The sequence below is a fragment of the Nannobrachium achirus genome (genome assembly GCF_963921795.1).
Source record: "Nannobrachium achirus genome assembly, chromosome: 6".
NCBI lineage: Eukaryota > Metazoa > Chordata > Actinopteri > Myctophiformes > Myctophidae > Nannobrachium > Nannobrachium achirus.
Window position 1 is genome coordinate 33965747 of NC_137815.1, and position 18737 is coordinate 33984483.

General features: G+C 43.1%; 1 protein-coding gene across 1 annotated transcript in view; it reads left to right on the forward strand.

Annotated features, from left to right (window-relative positions):
• celsr2 (cadherin, EGF LAG seven-pass G-type receptor 2) overlaps nt 1–18737 on the forward strand; it is a gene marked incomplete at both ends in the record, with an annotated part of 78251 nt that overhangs the window by 57576 nt on the left and 1938 nt on the right. The window contains 24 exon segments of the mRNA XM_080728157.1: nt 811–977; nt 3556–3735; nt 4066–4179; nt 4433–4589; nt 5084–5225; nt 5348–5468; nt 6005–6188; nt 6768–6869; nt 7026–7120; nt 7509–7721; nt 8087–8270; nt 8792–9125; nt 9709–9876; nt 10440–10563; nt 11074–11274; nt 11647–11821; nt 12016–12128; nt 13073–13152; nt 13597–13723; nt 15056–15166; nt 15859–15989; nt 16530–16615; nt 16801–16965; nt 17768–17992. Coding sequence (XP_080584283.1) covers nt 811–977; nt 3556–3735; nt 4066–4179; nt 4433–4589; nt 5084–5225; nt 5348–5468; nt 6005–6188; nt 6768–6869; nt 7026–7120; nt 7509–7721; nt 8087–8270; nt 8792–9125; nt 9709–9876; nt 10440–10563; nt 11074–11274; nt 11647–11821; nt 12016–12128; nt 13073–13152; nt 13597–13723; nt 15056–15166; nt 15859–15989; nt 16530–16615; nt 16801–16965; nt 17768–17992 — 3699 coding nt within the window.

The following is an 18737-nucleotide window of genomic DNA, read 5'->3' on the forward strand; positions in this document are numbered from 1 at the left end:
AAAAAAAATAGTTAGATTAGTGAAAAGAGACAATCTACAAGTGCACAACGCTTAATTTACGAAAGAACATAAACTTGGAGATACAAGGTTTCTGCCCGACGGTGACCATATACTGTATAGGCTATATACCGGTATATATCCCAACGTGAGAATGATTCAGTTGTGATAACTTCGGCAGATCAGAGAGAGCATATTGCGGTTGAGAGATGAAAGATTGACTGCCAACAAACAAGCTGATCCGCGGTGACTCACTGTCGCAGACCACCTGCTGTGACGCGCCACCAACAGTTCTAACCGTCTCCCCCAGGGGCGTCCCAAGGGGGGGAAAAGTGGGACTGAGTTACCAGGGCCCAAGGTGGAGGGGCCTTCATTATTTAGTTATTGAAAAATCGCAGATCTACAAGCTCGTAGATCTGCTATTTTTGAAAAGTCATGAAAATGTGTGCAAATCTTTGAATATATATATATTTTTTGAAGCAAACATTTGTAACTCAAATTTTGCTTCTGGGTGCACTAGAACTAAATATTTTGAGATGGAGGTCTGTGGCCAAATAGATAGCATTTTGGGTGTCCTTCACATGAAAAGGTTTGAGCACCACTGACAGAAACATAGGTTAAAAAAAAAAAGAAAAAAGAAAAAGTTTGAAAAAACTTTTCACGATTTTTCCAAAATAGCAGATCTACAAGCTCGCAGCGTGGCACTCGGTAGTCGGTACCCAGGGCCCAGAATTTGGTGTGACACCCCTGGTCTCCCCTACGATCCTCGTTAGTTGTGCTGTAGTTTTCTCATGGTTGCTCTGTGTGTTGCAGTGATGGCCAGCCCGCAGCGCTTCCTGGGTGACAGCGTGCTGCAGTGGACCAACGTGGCGGCGGTGTTCTCGGTGCCCTGGCACGTGGAGCTGGTGTTCCGCACACGCCAGAGCAGCGCCGTGCTGCTGCACATCGCTGCCGGACAGCAGCACAACCTCACCCTGCAGGTGAGAGCCCAGTACACACACACACACACGCACGCACGCAGGCACGCAAGCACGCAGGCACGCACGCACGCACGCACGCATGCACGCACGCACAAACAAACACACACACACACACACACCTATACGCAGAGCAGCGCTGCTTTTATTGGTTTCACGGTTCTGAATAAAGTTGGTTGCGAGATGTACTTTATTCAAATTAGATCTGTCCTTGTCAGTCCGGTAGATACGGTACATCAGCGAGAACTTTGCCGTATCGTACTCGTACAGTCCGTCTAGTAACTAGACGGACTGTCACGCATGCCCCCATTGGAAATGAATGGGATGCTTGTAGGCAAGAGTTTTGAAGATTTTTGATATATTTTCACTGTCATTTTTATTTAATTCTTACTTGTTTAAAAAGATTTTCCTAAATCTTTCGAAAGTATTAGATTTACAAGCTCACAAATTGTTGCTTCGCCAAATAGTGCTTAAAGGGGTAGTCCACCCCCAAATTGACTTTCATCATTTAATGACCGGTAGGAGACTCAAAGAGTCTCCATTGAGTCTCCTCCGCCACTCATCAAATTATTGTCTCTATGAATTCAAGGCTTCATGAGTAATTTATAGCAAATAAGTCATTCTAAAACGGACCCCTACAGTAAGCGTCCATCTTTAGATTCTTTACACTCTCTGAGTTAAATTGACACTGCAAAATGTGCTGTACATATGGCCTCACCCTGCTTGAGGCCAGGTTGCATCATACATTATTTCCCTCGAAAGACGAGAGCATCGCCGCTACAATGCACAGCAATGTATGTCAACTCATGTGTAAGGACAGAACAGTGGTAAAGAAATTATATATTACTCACTACTGTATATTTAATTAGACATGCACTCTGACAACACCATTTGGAGAGTGAACCGGCAGATCTATTCATTCCACAAGTGAATGGTACAAAATGGTGCATTTAGGGTATTATTGCCTTTATTCAAATCGCTTTGCAATGTGCATTACATTCACACACTCACACACCAAACGGAGGAGGACACCATGCAAGGCACCGTTGACTTGCTCATCGTGAGCAGTTAAAGGACAACTTTAGTTTTTTACAACAAGGGTTCATATTTTAGATTGTAATTAGAGAAAAGAAAAGATGAGCGTTAAAATGTTTTAATTTACTGCTTTCTATCGTTTTAGCCATTTTAGTATTTTGATTTCATTGGTTGAGGGTATGTGTACAAGTGGCTAAATATGTCTTTTTAGACACAATAGACCCAAAACTTAGAATATGTTTGTTATCATTGGATAAGATTTTGTCCACAATTCCATCCTGTATTGATGTGGGATAGGAAAGATAACAGACAAATGATCAAAATCGATCAAAAGGGGAAAAAAATCTACATTGTCTAATTGTGTAGAATTATTGTAAATTACGTAATGCAGATGTTTAACAATAGTTTAACTCTTGAGAGCGTAAAATTAAACCAAAGGGACCTGTGAGGGTCCCTTTGGTTTCATTTTATGCTCCCAAGAGCTAAAGATCTATAAACGTCCATTTGGTCACCAATTTTCCATTTAGCTGGGGACCACCTGGTACCCCCTCAGGGACCTCTGGTTAAAAAACACTGGTCCGTTTCTAGTTTGTTATCCTGTCACTCCTAACAGGCACAAGACAGGTCTTTCTTTTTAGGAACGAGGCTCCACCTGTTGGGCTCTCTGAGTAGCAGCATGTCACTAAATATTTGATGATGTTGAACAATGTGAGATGGATCACAATAACTTAAGCCGCCCGTCACCAACAACATGTAAGCGTTTCTGATTTTCAGGCAGCAGCAGCTGCTGCTGTTGTCTTCGTCTGGACTCTGGACTGACACCTCTTTGATGTTACACAACAAACTGTCCGATGTCTATTTTCAGCTATAGCGTACCTACTGTAATGATATGCCTTATTATGCAGGGGAGGGAGCTTTCAACGTCAACTTTAGAACGGTGTGAACAGAAACATTTCTGCCATGAACCAGTGGTGTAAAGTAACTAGGTACATGTACTCAAGTACTGTACTTCAGTACAATTTTGAGGTACTTTTACTTTACTGGAGTATTTCAAATGTTCAATACTTTTACTTCTACTCTGCTACATCTCAGAGGCAAATGTTGTACTTTTATTCCACAACAATTATTTGTATATATTTACGACATTTGAAAAGAGCAGATCTATAAGCTCACAATGCGTCGCAATGTGACGCATTGTGAGCTTGAAATCAAATGGGACATTCTACACAATGAGTATACTCTTACTTTTAGTACTTTAAGTATATTTTGATCCCGATACTTTAGTACTTTTACTCAGGTACAATTCGAATACTAATTGTAACAGAATAACAGAACATTCTACATCTACATTGCAGTATTGATACTTGTACTTAAATACAAAACGTGAGTATTTTTCCACCTCTGGCCGTAACTCATCTTTTCTCTTTTCTCTCCTGTCTTGTCTCTTTCATGCTCCCACCACGCTTCTCTTCCCCCTGCTTATTTCCATCCCATCTCCCTGCCACCGTGTCCTCTGTTCCGTGCCATGTCCCTGTCCTGTGTGCAGCTGCGTGGGGGCAGTGTGGTGATGGGTCTCCAGAGGGGTGAGGACTCCACCCTGTCGCGGGTGGAGGAGGTGCTGGTGAACGATGGGGACTGGCACCACCTGCAGCTGGACATCACGGGGTCCACCGGCCTGGCGGCGAGACACAAGGCCGTGCTGTCTCTGGATCACGGCCTCTATCTGGTGAGTGCTCCTCTTTAGGCCTTAAACATTTTCATGTCAAGGAGTCCCCAGATTGATGTGTATTTCGCCACCTACCCACATCAGAAAATATTTTGTGACAGGGACCCCCCCATACAATGTTTCCAAAATATTCCACTTTCACATTCCATTTCATAAATGTGCATGATTCTTCTTTTTTTTCTTCTTTTTTTTATTATAGCAGAGCAATGTTTAAAAAGTATTTATCATGTTTAAAATGCTAGGTTTACTTAGCTTTCCTTTAAGGCCAGTATGGAGGTGGATGAGAAGTTAATGCTATATATATGAAGTTTTACTTTGCTTTGCTTTCAGGCCAGCATGGAGGTGGATGGGAAGTTAAAGGAATCCAAACTAAAGAGTGTCAGTGTTGGAGGTGTGAGCAGGGCTGATGGCAAGATACTGCACGGCTTCCGAGGCTGCATTCAGGTCAGACATTCAAAGAAAGAATACCTGTTTAACGCACTTCCTCCGTTTCTTGGTGCGAAGCCAAACTATAAAAACAGAACCATGGAAAAACTAAGCGGTTATTTATTTTGCGACAAAACATCTGATATTCGACGTTTCGGTCATTCGGTCTTTTTCAAGTAATCTTTTTCAAGTGACATGAAAAAGACACATTGTTTGGGACAGCCCTGGTGTGAATGTGTGTGGTTAACAGAGTGTGTAATGATCTCTCCAGGGTCTTCGTGTGGGCGAGGGTCTCAGTCTGTCCCAGGCCAGGAAGGTGAACGTGGAGCAGGGCTGTAACGTGCCGGACCCCTGTGGCTCCTCCCCCTGTCCTGTACACAGCTACTGCAGTGACGACTGGGACAGCTACTCCTGTACCTGCCTCACTGGTCAGTCACCATTCATTACCATGTGTCCCTATTTAGAATACAGTGGTAATATTTTACATAAAAGGTTGGGTCTATAAGGCATTATACTCACAAATGTAAAATGCATTATAATGCACTCATAAGGCTTTGTAACACTCGTTTATAATTATGCATAACAACTTTTAAACAAGATTCATGATGTATTATAGGAGCCGAATGGCAGATAAGTGGGCTGTGTGCATTTTCAGAGCATTCATTTTAATGAATGATCTATCAAATCGATTGTGTTCTGGGCCAGCTTTGGATCAATGGAACATAACACATTAAGTTCCTATTTATCCGTACCACAATGAAAAATCAATTTTTCAAGGTTTTAAAGAAAACGTACCATGATATATTTTTAAATAATAATGTTGTATTATCAATAAAACCGTTGTGTTCTTGTGGGACTGGTAATCACTGCTATAGAACATACCTACTGACTGTGCTGTGTGTTTTCCCCCTGACACTGACAGGTTACTATGGAACCAACTGTACCGACGCATGTGCATTAAACCCCTGTGAGCACGAGTCGTCGTGCGTCAGGAAGCCCGTCTCTCCTCGAGGCTACACGTGTGACTGTCCCAGCCACTACTTCGGCCAGTACTGTGAGAAAAAGTGAGTGAATCTCTCTATTTACGCATATAATATGGCCGAGTGAGTGTTATAATAATGTTTCCTGACTGTACAAACTCTGTGTTGGAAATGTATTAAGTCTTGTCTATTTGTGCCCCCATAAGGACTGACTTGCCCTGTCCCAGAGGATGGTGGGGTCATAAGACTTGCGGTCCGTGTGACTGTCAGACAGGCAAGGGCTTTGACTCTGACTGTAACAAGACCAGTGGCGAGTGTCGCTGCAAGGTGAGCATGTTGTCTCACCTACCTTTCGAGTCTATTCTGTCAAAAAGCTTTTCTGATCAATTTGAAAAAAGTATTTGTATTTGAGAACATTTAACTTATACACAAATATTCTATACAAATAAACAAAGATGATGTTTTATTTAACCTATAAACATTAAAAAAAATGTTGTAAAAAAGAAAAGAAAAAGAAAGTCACATAAAGTCTGATATATCGGCCAAACCGATACATGGGTCTGGCTCTAATATTATGTGTAAGAAAGAAATAGCCAGCACTGCCTAAGTCCTTCTGGTACTTTTAATTCATATGTGCACGAACAGACACCGCAAACACGGACGCACACCAAGGAAGGCTTGAGCCGAAACGCGTACGTGTTTGGAGTGCTGGCTGTTTCTTTCTTACTGTGAATCTTTAGTGAGCCGTGCACCTGGCAAACCTGCATTATTATACAGACTGAAAGTGCTCAGTGTTTGTTTTCTAACATTATATGTGCACATCTCCCCCCTAATGCCCTGTGCTCCTATTAAACCATCTCCAGGACAACCACTACCGGCCCGAGGGCAGCGACGTCTGCCTGCTGTGTGACTGCTACCCCATCGGCTCCTTCTCGCGGGCCTGTGACAGAGAGAGCGGCCAGTGCCAGTGCAAGCCCGGCGTCATCGGGCGCCAGTGTGACCGCTGTGACAATCCCTTCGCCGAGGTCTCCCCTAATGGCTGCGAGGGTGAGGAGGAGGATTATTATTATGCAACATGTTCCCCGAACCGTGCATTTACATTTTCTCCTTTTTGACATCTTCTCCCATTGCTGGGTTATAAAAATAACCCAGTTCCTCCAGGTGAACATCGCTGTCTTGGTGGAAACCTTTGTATGTACAACAGCAGCGTTACATTTCGGGGAATGGGGGAAAAAAGAAGAACCTGTGTTCCAAATGGATCCCAATGTCGTTATTATTCACTCACAAGCTCTTATTTAATCATATTTCCCATTGGTTCAATATTTGTAAAACCCGCAGACACACCCACTTTAACTTAAAAACATAAATCAAATAGCTAAAGTAGACAATCTACAAGTTCACAAGCACAAGTCGTTCTGCTATTTTTCCTACTTCTTCGTGACTGTTTTGTGCAACATTAATTTACAATAAAAACACAAGTTGAAATATGGAGATACAAGGTTTCAACTCGACAGGGACGATATAGTGGTTGTTCTTTTTTTTTGTCTGCTTCTCCCTTCCTGTCAAGACCTTCTCTTATTCTTATCTCATTTTCCACTGTGGGGTCTCTTCTCTTCTCTCTTCCAGTTATCTATGACAGCTGTCCTCAGGCCATTGAAGCCGGGATCTGGTGGCCCAGGACTAAGTTTGGTCTTCCCGCAGCGGTTCCCTGTCCCAGGGGTTCCATAGGTAAGGATGCCTCTCAGGCAGCTCTACCCCCAATTACCATAGCATAATGGGAAAACACTGTGGAAGTTGCCTGGAGCTCCTTCTCTGGCTCTAAAAAAAAACCTTCCTGTCTGTGTGTCCCTCGCTCTCTCTCTATTACATCTTCCCCTTTCCCAGGCACAGCCGTACGCCACTGTGACGAGCACAAGGGATGGCTGCCTCCCAATCTCTTCAACTGCACCTCCATCACCTTCACCAAGCTCAAGGCCCTGGTGGGTATACTGTAGTGTAGATGCACTGCTACGCTCTCTGTCTCTGACACAGTTGTAAAAAAAAAAAAAAAAAAAAAAAAAACAGTGTGAAGTGAGCGGTGCCTTGTATGAGTTAATTCTTGAGCGGTGCAAACCGGTGCTGGTGCATCAGTGCATCAGTATGATCGGTACGCCTGAAACTTGTCCAGTGAGAAAGGTTCTATGGTGCAAAAACGATTACAACGTGTGATTTTCTTTAATCGCGTTCATTTTCTGTAATTAATTAACGGAAATGAATCAGTTAAAGTCCCAGCCTTAATTAGTATGGATCTCCATGTATGGATGAATTACAAATTAGCTGGTGTTTTGCTTAAATAAATACCCTTCCTTTCCCCCCTCCCCCTCCCAGTCAGAAAAGCTGTCCCGTAATGCGACACTCCTGGACGCCGGTCAGGACGCCCAGAAGACGGCGGCCATGTTGGCCAACGCCACGGTGCACACGCCGCGCTACTACGGCAGCGACGTGAAGGTGGCGTACCGTCTGACCGAGAACCTGCTGCAGCACGAGAGCCACCAGCAGGGCTTCAACCTCACTGCCACACAGGACGTGCACTTCACTGAGGTACTGAACCATTGAAGCAGAAGTAGTAGTACTCAAACCTTTGCCTGCCAAGAACCCCCAAATTGATAGATCATTTGATGACCAGGGGTCATCCTTTTGGGGGTGAACTATCCGTTTAAAGTAATTGATCTCTTTGAACAATATATAAAAAAAATTGTGTAATTGAATTCAAATATCTTGCATTATAGATAGATAATCAATCAATCAATGTTTCCACATGGCATGATATTGTCAGTGCTTCATGCTGTGTCGGTTGCATTATTAATAGGAATGGTGAGAACCATTCAAGCACAGGTTCTTCTATAGCTCCCCATGGCCCTTATTCCTCCTCTCATACTGACTCCACGCTGCCCCCTGTCTGACAGAACCTGGTGCGCGTGGGCAGTGCCATCCTGGCCCCAGACACGCGGCCTCACTGGGAGCTGATCCAGCACACGGAGGGAGGCACGGCCGCCCTGCTGCGCCACTACGAGGAGTACGCCAACGCGCTGGCGCAGAACATGAGGAAGACCTATCTCAGCCCCTTCACCATCGTCACCCCGCACATAGGTGAGAAAAAATCTTTTCACTCAAATATCGAAAAAATAAAAAATTATACCACGATTTTTAAAGTGGACTTTAAAGTTCAGAATCAAGTTTTTCCTTTATATATTTTTTAATAAAAAAATAGGCCTTGTCTCTTTGGAGGTAGTCCAAAATGTTGCACAAAATCATTTCTTTCATTGCTTCCATCTGCTGTCTGCCTGTATAACATCTTAAAATATATATTTTTTAACTCTTTTCAACCCAGCATCCCTATGGCATGGCATTAAATTCAAACTTTTTCACAAAATTTCAAAAATAGCAAAATATTGCTGTAAGCTAACTCGCTTGAGCTTCTAGATCAGCTATCTTTACTGTTTATAATAAAGATAATAATATAATAATATATAATAATATAATAAAGAGACCAATAAAGATAATGTCATGGTTCTTTACAATATAAATATAAGTTAATCATTCAGACTTGAAGCAGTTTTCATTGTCACTGTCTGACCTTGCTTGTTTGTGTGTATTGTTCGTCTATACAGTAATCTCTGTGGACCGTCTGAAAAAGATGAACTTCGCCGGAGCCAAGCTCCCGCGCTACCAATCCCTGAGGGGCCCCCGTCCCGCCGACCAGGAGACAGCCGTCACCCTCCCCGACTCCGTCTTTGAGCCGCCCGTGGAGACCAAAGGGCACCGGCACCTGGACGTCTTCCCAGAGTCCTCGTCCTCCGCGGGGAGGAACCGCTCGGCCTCGGCCAGCAGGAAGAGGAGGCACCCGGAGGACAGACAGCAGGACGCCGTGGCCAGCGTCATCATCTTCCACAGCCTGGCCTCGCTGCTGCCCGAGAACTATGACCCCGACAAGAGAAGTCTCCGGTAAGAGAGAAACTCCTGGAGGCAGGGAAATGAAGCTTTGTGGAAATAGCAGAGGTTCTTATTCATAGCTGAGTGATTAGTGAGCCTGCCTGGGGAGCCGGAGCCCCTGGTTGTCCCAGGTATGATTCCAGGCCTGGTGGCCAGCAATGTCGATGTGTCTCCCTGAGTAAGACTCTTAACCCCTAATTTCTCTGTGGCCTGAGTTGTGCTTATAACTGAATTTCCCCCACGGGAGGATTATTATCATTATTCAATGGGAGTGTGAGGAATAGAAGATGCCAAAATGCACTGTGAATATTTCACATCAAACCGTTAATTTGGTGATACCTCATTCATACATGAATCGCCTCGTTATGTTTGCGTTTTGTGTGGAATCGAGGTACTCAAATCATAAAGCAAAGGGAAACTCAGAAACTCAGAAACTCAGAAATATTTTGCCTTTTATTGTTCCATATGCCTTAATATGACAGACGCTTCTGCTATCCAGCCCTCATCAGTGTGTTTAACGAATGTCAGTGTTGCTCACCCAGCGTGTCCTACCGTGTGTGTCATCATGTGCCTGTGTGTGTGTGTGCTCCCACAGGGTGCCCAAGCGGCCGGTCATCAACACGCCGGTGGTCAGCATCACGGTGCATGACAACGATGAGCTGCTGCAGCACACGCTGGACAAACCCATCACCGTGCAGTTCCGCCTGGTCGCCACAGAGGAGCGCTCTAAACCCATCTGTGTGTTCTGGAATCACACCATACTGTGAGTGCAATTACACACACATGCACGCACGCACGCACGCACACAGAACTGTAATGTTCAACCCCTGAGCTTAACATCTGTTTAGCCCTAAGGTGAAGCCTGATTTATCCTTTGCTGTGCGTTGTGCGTGTCACGTGGAAAAAAATGTCCCGTCATACAAACTTGTATAGCTTGTATCGGCTAGGATTACTGGAAGAAACAGTGTTTTCACATTGTTCCTGTCTGTGTTTTATTTATAAATACAAATTTTGTTTTCATTATTTAGTTTAATCTATGGTTAATTGAGACCATAAAATGCTGGTAAATAAGATAGAATGATAGAAAATCATGGTAAATCACAAGTTTATCTTAACCCAAACAGACATCTTTGGAATGTCTTGTTTTGTATGTATGTTTTACCCACGTATCTTGTCCTTTTTATAATGCCGAAACAAAGACTTCGAGAACAGATTCACATTTTTGGCAAAGTTGTAATAATAAATAACACAATTGCAAAAAAAAATGTATTTGAAACATCCATCAATGAAATCACTAAAACGTGTTTTTTCGCCGCCGGTTTTCAGCGCTGGGAGAGGAGGCTGGTCGGCCAAGGGCTGCGAGGTGGTGTTCAGGAACAGCACTCACATCAGCTGCCAGTGTTACCACATGACCAGCTTCGCTGTGCTCATGGACATCTCCAGGAGAGAGGTACAATATTCATTCTTTTATACTTTAGCTGTTGAGAAATAGCAGATATACAAACTCACAGCTTCACCGAGTGCCACGCTGCGAGCTTGTAGATCGTGAACATTTTGTGCAAATCTTTGAATATAGGCTATGTATTTTTAAAGCGAACAATTGTAACGCAAATTTTGCTTCTGGGGGGGGGGGGGGGGGTCCCTGGAACTAAATATTTTGAGATGGGGGGGTCCGTGGCCAAATAAATAACATTTTGGGGGTCCTTTAACTGAAAATGTTTGAGCACCACTGACATAGAAACATTGTTTTTTTCCCCAGAAACCTGTTTGTATTTAGGAGACATTTATAGAATCGGGTCAAAAATATTCATAGACACATAGCAGATCTACAAGCTCGCAGCGCAGCACTCTGTGAAACTAGACATTTCAGAAATATGACTAAAATGAAAAATGAAATTTAGCTGTCAAAATGAACACTACTGTCTCCCCTTGTCCTGAACGGTTGTGTTATCCTCATCAGAACGGTGAGATCCTGCCCATCAAGCTGGTGTCGTGGTGCAGCGTGGGCGTGACGCTGGGCTTCCTCTGCCTCACCATGCTGTTCCTGCTCTGCCTCAGAGCCATGCAGAGCAACAAGACCAGCATCGTCAACAACGGCGCCGTGGCCCTCTTCTTCTCCCAGCTCATCTTCATCCTGGGCATCAACCAGGCCGACAACCCGGTAATCTATCTATGTTCTCTGTTTCTGTCCAAAGTTAGTGTCGTTTTGAAGGGACAATAGCAGATCTACACGTTTTTAAATACTCTATTAATACACTATTTTTAAAAGAAGGATTATTGGAAGATTTCATATCCTCCCCAAATTCTAGGCTTGTGTATGAAATATTTACAAATATGAAGGTAATTTTCTCTATGATACACAGTATGTCTCTGAAGCCTGATTTATACTTTGTTGCGCCGGGGTCGAAATTAGCCAATATACCGTACAAGCTCTCGTTGTGAGCCTGTACATTGGCTATTTACGATGCTCCACTATGTATTGAATCAGACATGACAATGTTTTGATCTCCATCTTCTCTGTGTCTTTTTGTAGTTTGTGTGCACCGTCATGGCCATCCTCCTGCACTTCTTCTACCTGTGCACGTTCGCCTGGCTCTTCCTGGAGGGGCTGCACGTCTACCGCATGCTCAGCGAGGTGCGAGACATCAACTATGGACCCATGAGGTTCTACTACCTGATAGGCTGGGGAGTGCCTGCCTTCATCACAGGTCGGAAAACCTTTGCTTTGCAGTTGTCCACACTGTACTCTGCTGCCATTATTCAAACTAATCAGAAGTCAAAATGATCAAAAATCACATCACCAACATGTGCCCACAGTCATATAGTAAGAGATGTTGGTAAGATGTTGTGTGAGATGGATGGTTTGATGCTGTGATCTTGATGTGTTGGTTTGTTGTTGCAGGCCTGGCGGTGGGACTGGACCCAGAGGGTTACGGGAACCCAGACTTCTGCTGGCTGTCCATGTATGACACTCTCATCTGGAGCTTTGCCGGTCCCATAGCAATGGTCGTGTCGGTGAGTCCATTCATCTCCTCTCCTCTGCTCTAACCTTTGTTCGTCTTTAATGGTTTGTGGTTTACAATTTACAATTTAGGCATTTAGCACACTCTCCTTAATCCAGAGTGACTTAACAATAAGCAGGGACAGCACAATGTAATTTAGGATCATACTTGGTAAACCAAGAACCTAACAGTCTAACACAATAGAATAACCAGAAAAATGTATAATCTGTTCATTAAACTGGTCAACAATGACCTGGCAACAGCATTAACATAATTCATTTTTTTACATAATTACACTTAAAGCAGAAATAAGCAGTTTTCTGCTGACATAAGCAGGAATCATGCAATTGCTTATTTAAAAAATATATTTTAATTTTATTTTATTCAGGCGGCTAACAATGCTTCCTAAAGAAATGTTGTGTGTGTGACACTTCCTGGGGCTACAATCTGCCTCCATAACTATTATTTTTATCTGTGAGAAGTTATCTCATTGGTCGATTAAACTGGGTGCCCATCCAAAATAACGTACCAATCAGGACTGCCTCTTGTTCTTGTTCAGATTGGTTGACCTGTCTGTCAATCATTTTAGCCCCGGTTGGCTGGTTCATGCACCAATGAGCTGCTAATGACAGAGCTTCTTACAGATAAAATAATAGTTTTGGAGGTAGACTGCGGCTCCTAGAAGCGCCACAGAGACTAGATTCTTTTAGGGAGCATTGTTAGCCGCCTGAATATAATAAAATAAAAATAAGCAATTGCATGATTCCTGCTTATGTCAGCAGAAAACTGCTTATTTCTTTAACATGCTATCTAATTACATTCTGGCCTTTGCATAAGCCTGCAAGGTCGTCAAGGGTTTCTTTCTTTCTTTCTTTCTTTCTTTCTTTCTTTCTTTTCGTTCTTTCTTTCGTTCTTTCTTTCTTAATCCGTGAGAATGTGTTTTATTGATTTCCACAGATGAACATTTTCCTGTACATCCTGGCTTCCAGAGCCTCCTGTTCCAAACAGCACAGCTTTGAGAAGAAGCAGCCTCCTGTGTGAGTGGAAATGAATGCAACCTGTAACCTGAGTACAGACACACTGAACTGCACTCACTGACCCTGCCTTTGATTCATTGATTGAATGCTGTATTAGACAGAAATGTAAACAGCACGGCTAGGTAGTCAGACGTGAGGGCAAAAAGGATAACACACAAAAAAAGTCCATTGTGGTCCTAACTTATTACAGAAGACACAATAAGAAATAGAAATGATCTTTGAAGCTCCAAACAGATAACAATGAAGTAAATAAAAGTAGACTAATCAACCACTGACCACCCAAAAATCGGTTCAGAGATATTTATATTCACATTGAAGCCATTACATGGAGCAATATAATCTGTACAAAGGTTTTTATCCTGAAGTTGTTTTACTCGTCATAACAAAGCAATAACAAACTCCTTTCCTTTGTCTTGCTGCATGTAAACTCCATCATGTCTGCAGCTCTGGACTGAGGACAGCAGGGGGCGTTCTTCTCCTGGTTACAGTCACATGCCTGCTGGCCCTCCTCTCTGTCAACAGTGACATGATCATCTTCCACTATCTCTTTGCTGGCTTCAGCTGTGTACAGGTGAGCCCGCCTCTCATATCCTCTGCATGCTCACTTTGAAAAGTTTTATAATAATACCTGTAATAACAATAATAATGATGATGATGATGATGATGATGATGATGATGATGATTGTGATGATAATACATTTTATTTATGGACACCTTTTGGTTCACCTTATTGTATCAAACCATTAGATAAAATTGTTATAGTACACAAAGAGACAGAGACAGAGAGAGAGAGAGAGAGAGAGAGAGAGAGAGAGAAACAAAAACAACAGCTGATGTTCCTAGAACCACCTTCATTTTAACAGTGGTGGAAAAACTCACATTTCTTACTTAAGTAAAAGTATCAATACTGCAATGGAGAAATACAAGTAAATGTACGGAATTCTAAATTTACTTGAGTGAAATGTAATTAAAGTACCAAAAGCAAAAGTACTCAGTTCGCAAATGTCCCATTTCATGCATTCAAATTTGCAGACATCTTTTGAAAATAGCAGATCTATTGCGTCGCATTTTTGTAAATCGGCTATTTTACTGTATGTTTTGTAATGATTATCAAAATCTCCAAATTAACTAGTAACTAAAGTTTTCAAATAATTGTAGTGGAGTAAAAGTAATAGTAATAGTATTGGAAATTGGAAATACTAAAGTAAAGTAAAAAAATACCTAAAAAAGTACTGAAGTAAATGTACTTGGTTACTTTACACCACTGCACTTTTTAAATCCCCAATGTTCATTTCATGGTATAGGAGTATTTTACTGTGTAGGACGCGCACCGTTCTCGGAGCATGTGGACCTCACAGTGAGCAGGCCAGCTTAAACAGACAGGCTTAGAAACGTGATTTGAATGTTGTAATGGAATGCGAATGAACTGAACACAACCGGAAGAGAGTGTTCAACAACCTGCGTGAACAGTGAAGTCCTCAGTGTTCATGTATCCATTTGTAACTCTGAGAGTGAACAACATGTGTACTCTGTACACTCTCAGAGTTACACAGTGCACTGTACTGTGTAACGGTTCAAATGGGGGGGGGTCCAAGTGGACACTTTACGGGACTATAACCCTGAGAGTGTACAAATGAGTAGTGTGAGTGACGAGTGTACATTTCTACACTCTCAGAGTTGAATTGTACAGTATAGATTCGGGAAAATGGGGAAAAAAGGTTCCATTTGCTCTTAGTTACAGACCCATAAAGGTCTGTTTGGACCCCTGGTGGACCCCCAGACCAGGCCAGACATTGAGAAACAGTGCCTTGGCACCCAGAGCATCATCCAGCTGCAGGACTTGTGTCTTGTGCCTGCCTGACTATGTTGTTTTCCTGCCTCTCTCTCTCTCTCTCTCTCCCAGGGTTTGTTCATTTTCTTCTTCCGCATAGTTTTCAACAAGGAGGCCAGGAATGCCATGAAGTACTGCTGCAGCCGCAAACGTCCCGATCATATGATCAAATCCAAGGCCTCTGTGAGTCTCTTAGCTACAAATACCTAAAGCTTGCATTTCTTAACACCTCTGGAATGTAGAGCCCGAGGGGTTTGAAACGTTTCAATGTAAAGAAGAACGCTGCAGGGAACAGGGAACCGACCCGTTGCATCTGTCACACGCTCTTATAAATACAATATGTGTGAACTGAAAGACCCTACAGTATAGCATGTCTTATTCAATGTATTCATTAACTGAACGATTCCGTGAGAACGCTTTAATCAAAAGGTTTGTTCATGAACAGTCATTTGGCAAAATGTCATTTGGCTAAAGGGGATATTATGAAGATATCTCAGGATCCACATGGGAACGATGTAAACATCAGTGTATGGCTTATGAGTCCAAATTATATCCACGCCTGATTACCTCTATTATGATATTAAAGTTAAATACTTCAAAACTTTCAAATCTACAAGCTCACAAAGCGTCAAGCTTGTAGATCTGCAATTTTTTTAAGTGAAAGTGGTTAAGCGTCTCTGGGTTTTATAAATATCGAGGCAATGAAAACTGAAGCATTATCAAGCGCTGGTGACTAAATAATAACTAGATTGAATCCATTGGAACACAAGTTCCTTTTTTCCTGAGAGTAACCGTTTTGGGACATGGAAGGTTTCCACCCGACAGTGACGATATCATACTTATGTTCCGTTCTCCTTCATTTGTCTTTTTGCCAGGCCTACAAATGTAATGCCAACTACATGGACGGCCGGCTGTACCATCTTCCATTCGGAGACTCCAGTGTGTCTCTGAACGGCACCATGCAGAGTGGCAAGAGCCAGCAGAGCTACGTTCCGTTTGTCCTCAGGTAAGGAAGGAGAGATCACAGGGGGACATGACAGGCACAATGGTCACATCTGTACCCCATGTCCCTGTTTTGGGCATGTCGTTTTAGGCTAACATGTTAAAGCAGGGGTCTTCAACAGGGGGTCCGGGACCCCTAGGGGGTCCCCAGAGTTACTACAGGGGGTCCTCCAAATCTTTGAGTGATCCATATTCGAAGAACTTAAGCCAAAAATAGCAGATCTACAAGCTCACAACGCCTCGCGCTGCGAGGCGTTGTGAGCTTGTAGATCGGCTATTTATGGCAAACAGCTTTGGTATAGAGGGGAAAAAGAGCAGACTAAGTACGTAGTGAAAACACAAATTAACATGAATCCAAAATACACTGATGATTGTGCTGTCAAACAATGAAACTATATGGAATCTATGAACAGGTTGTGGGGGTACCTGCTTCATCTCTCTCTCGACTAAGTGGTCCTTGGCCTGAAAACGTTGAAGACCCCTGTGTTAAAGTGTTTCTAATAATTGTATGAAGTGTAAACATATTTCATTCAACGTTTCCCAGGGATGATGGACTTAACGCCAGTCAACCTCATATTGCACTGAATGACCATGGGTCACTTTTCCATGAAACTAAAGAGCATTTGGACGGTACGTGTCTTCTCTTTTTGTATCTCCCACTTAAAAGTAATGGCATTGTTTCGTTTTTGGTTTTGTTTCGTTTTATTAATGAGTTTAGGAAAAACAGAGCGATTTAATCACGATGCTCCTTTTGTGTGTGTGTGTGTGTGTGTGTGTGTGTGTGTGTGTGTGTGTGTGTGTGTGTGTGTGTGTAGATCGTGACAGTGACTCTGACAGCGACCTGTCTATGGAAGACGACCAAAGCGGCTCCTACGCCTCCACGCACTCCTCCGACAGCGAGGAGGAGGAGGGGCCTTACCCCCCAGAGGAATGCTGGGAAAGTCTGGCCTCCAATGTGGCCGCCAGACCACACCCACACGGTACGAGACCGCACCCACACGGTATGTGATCTAATCTACAGGCCACACGATGTACCTCACCTGTATGCCGGTCATTAAAATCAATCAAATAAACATGCTCTGAAAGTGCACACGGGTGGCCCACGCCGCCCACCCATCTGACCACTTAACAGGGCAGCCGAAAGGCTAACACTTTCTAGATTTTCTAATCCAGAAAACCGATCTAAACCAGTGGTTCTCAACCTTTTTAGGCCGCGACCCCCAAAAGTTTTTTTAACTGGGGACCCCCCACCCTGACGAGCACTAAGAGTTGAGGCATTACATTTTGTATAACACGGTTCTATTGTGAAAATAGCCGATCTACATGCTCACAACGCCTTGCATTGCAAGGCGTTGTGAGCATGTAGATGGGCTATTTTCACAATTTATGCCTCTAATATTTGACAATTTGACCAATATTTAATTTGTCATTTTAGAGGTATTAAAAAGTCCTTAAATTGTCACTTTAGAAATGTGCAGATACCCTCTGTACACTTAAACTTTATGTTGGTTTGTTTACTGTTGAGAGAGAAAACAGTGTTGCACGTTAAGTTAATCCTCTGGGGTTCCCGACCCACAGGTTGAGAACCACTGATCTAAACCACAGTTACTTCACCTACTCTCTCTGAACTCAACACAGACTCCCACTTCTTTGAACAAACGTCCGTTTGTGTTTTCATAAACATGAATGAATGACGGCACGATTAGAAGTTGCCCAAAAGCTTCCTGCTTCCGGAGGTTTTCCTAAATGTCTTGTTGTAAGTGTGTTTGGTTGTGGTTGCAGATAACAACCTGGGTAAGCTGTACTGGCCCGGAGAGTACGCCACGGTGGTGGAGGAGGACGGCGAGGACGGCCTGGCAGCAGCAGACAGACTGACGGTGGAGACTGTGGCCAACGCTGAGCTGCAGGGTCCCGGAGGCCGGGACAACAGAGCCCAGCCGGATGACAAGGAGAACACAATGCTGCTCCTAGCCAGTCTGCCGAGCCTGCACGCACACCCTCAGAAAGGTAAGCAACCTGGTACAGTATGGAGAGGTCTGGAAAGTCATTGGCGATTTTGATCTGATTCATGCTTCTTATATATACAGTATATCGTGTGGAAACCTTGTATGTCCAAAAGCGTTTATTTTGTATCATTTTAACCCATTCAGGCCGGGTACACATTTTAGTGTATGGGAGGGGCTTACAGTACATGTACAGTATGTTGCAACGTTTTTGTAGGCTAAATTCTGATTTAGGCCTACTGTAACTATAGGTTAGGCCTAAATGGAAAATGAACTAAACTAGTGAAAACAGCCGATCTACAAGCACACAAGCGTTGTGTGCTTGTAGATCTGCTGTTTTCACTACTTTTGTGTGAAGGCCTTGTCTGATGAAGCAGGGCTTTACTTCGCGGAAAAACATACAAATTTGAAACTTGGAGATACAAGGTTTCTGCCCGACAGTGACGATATATAATATATCGTCCTATATCTCCTTAATTCTTTTTTATTTAATTTTTTTATGATTGTCTTACTTTGTCAACACCAAACTAGCAAGAATACAGGCTCACAACGCATCGTGATGCAACACGTTGTGAGCTTGTACTTTTGACCGAATTTTGAAAGTGAAAGTGGTTAAGTGTGCCTGGGGGTTTTAAAAATATTTAATCAATGAAAACTATTAACAGGAGCTTGTGTGACTAAATTAATAACTACATTGGATGCATTAATAGGAACACAGGCTTTTTCTTGGGGTCACATTTCCTAAAAAG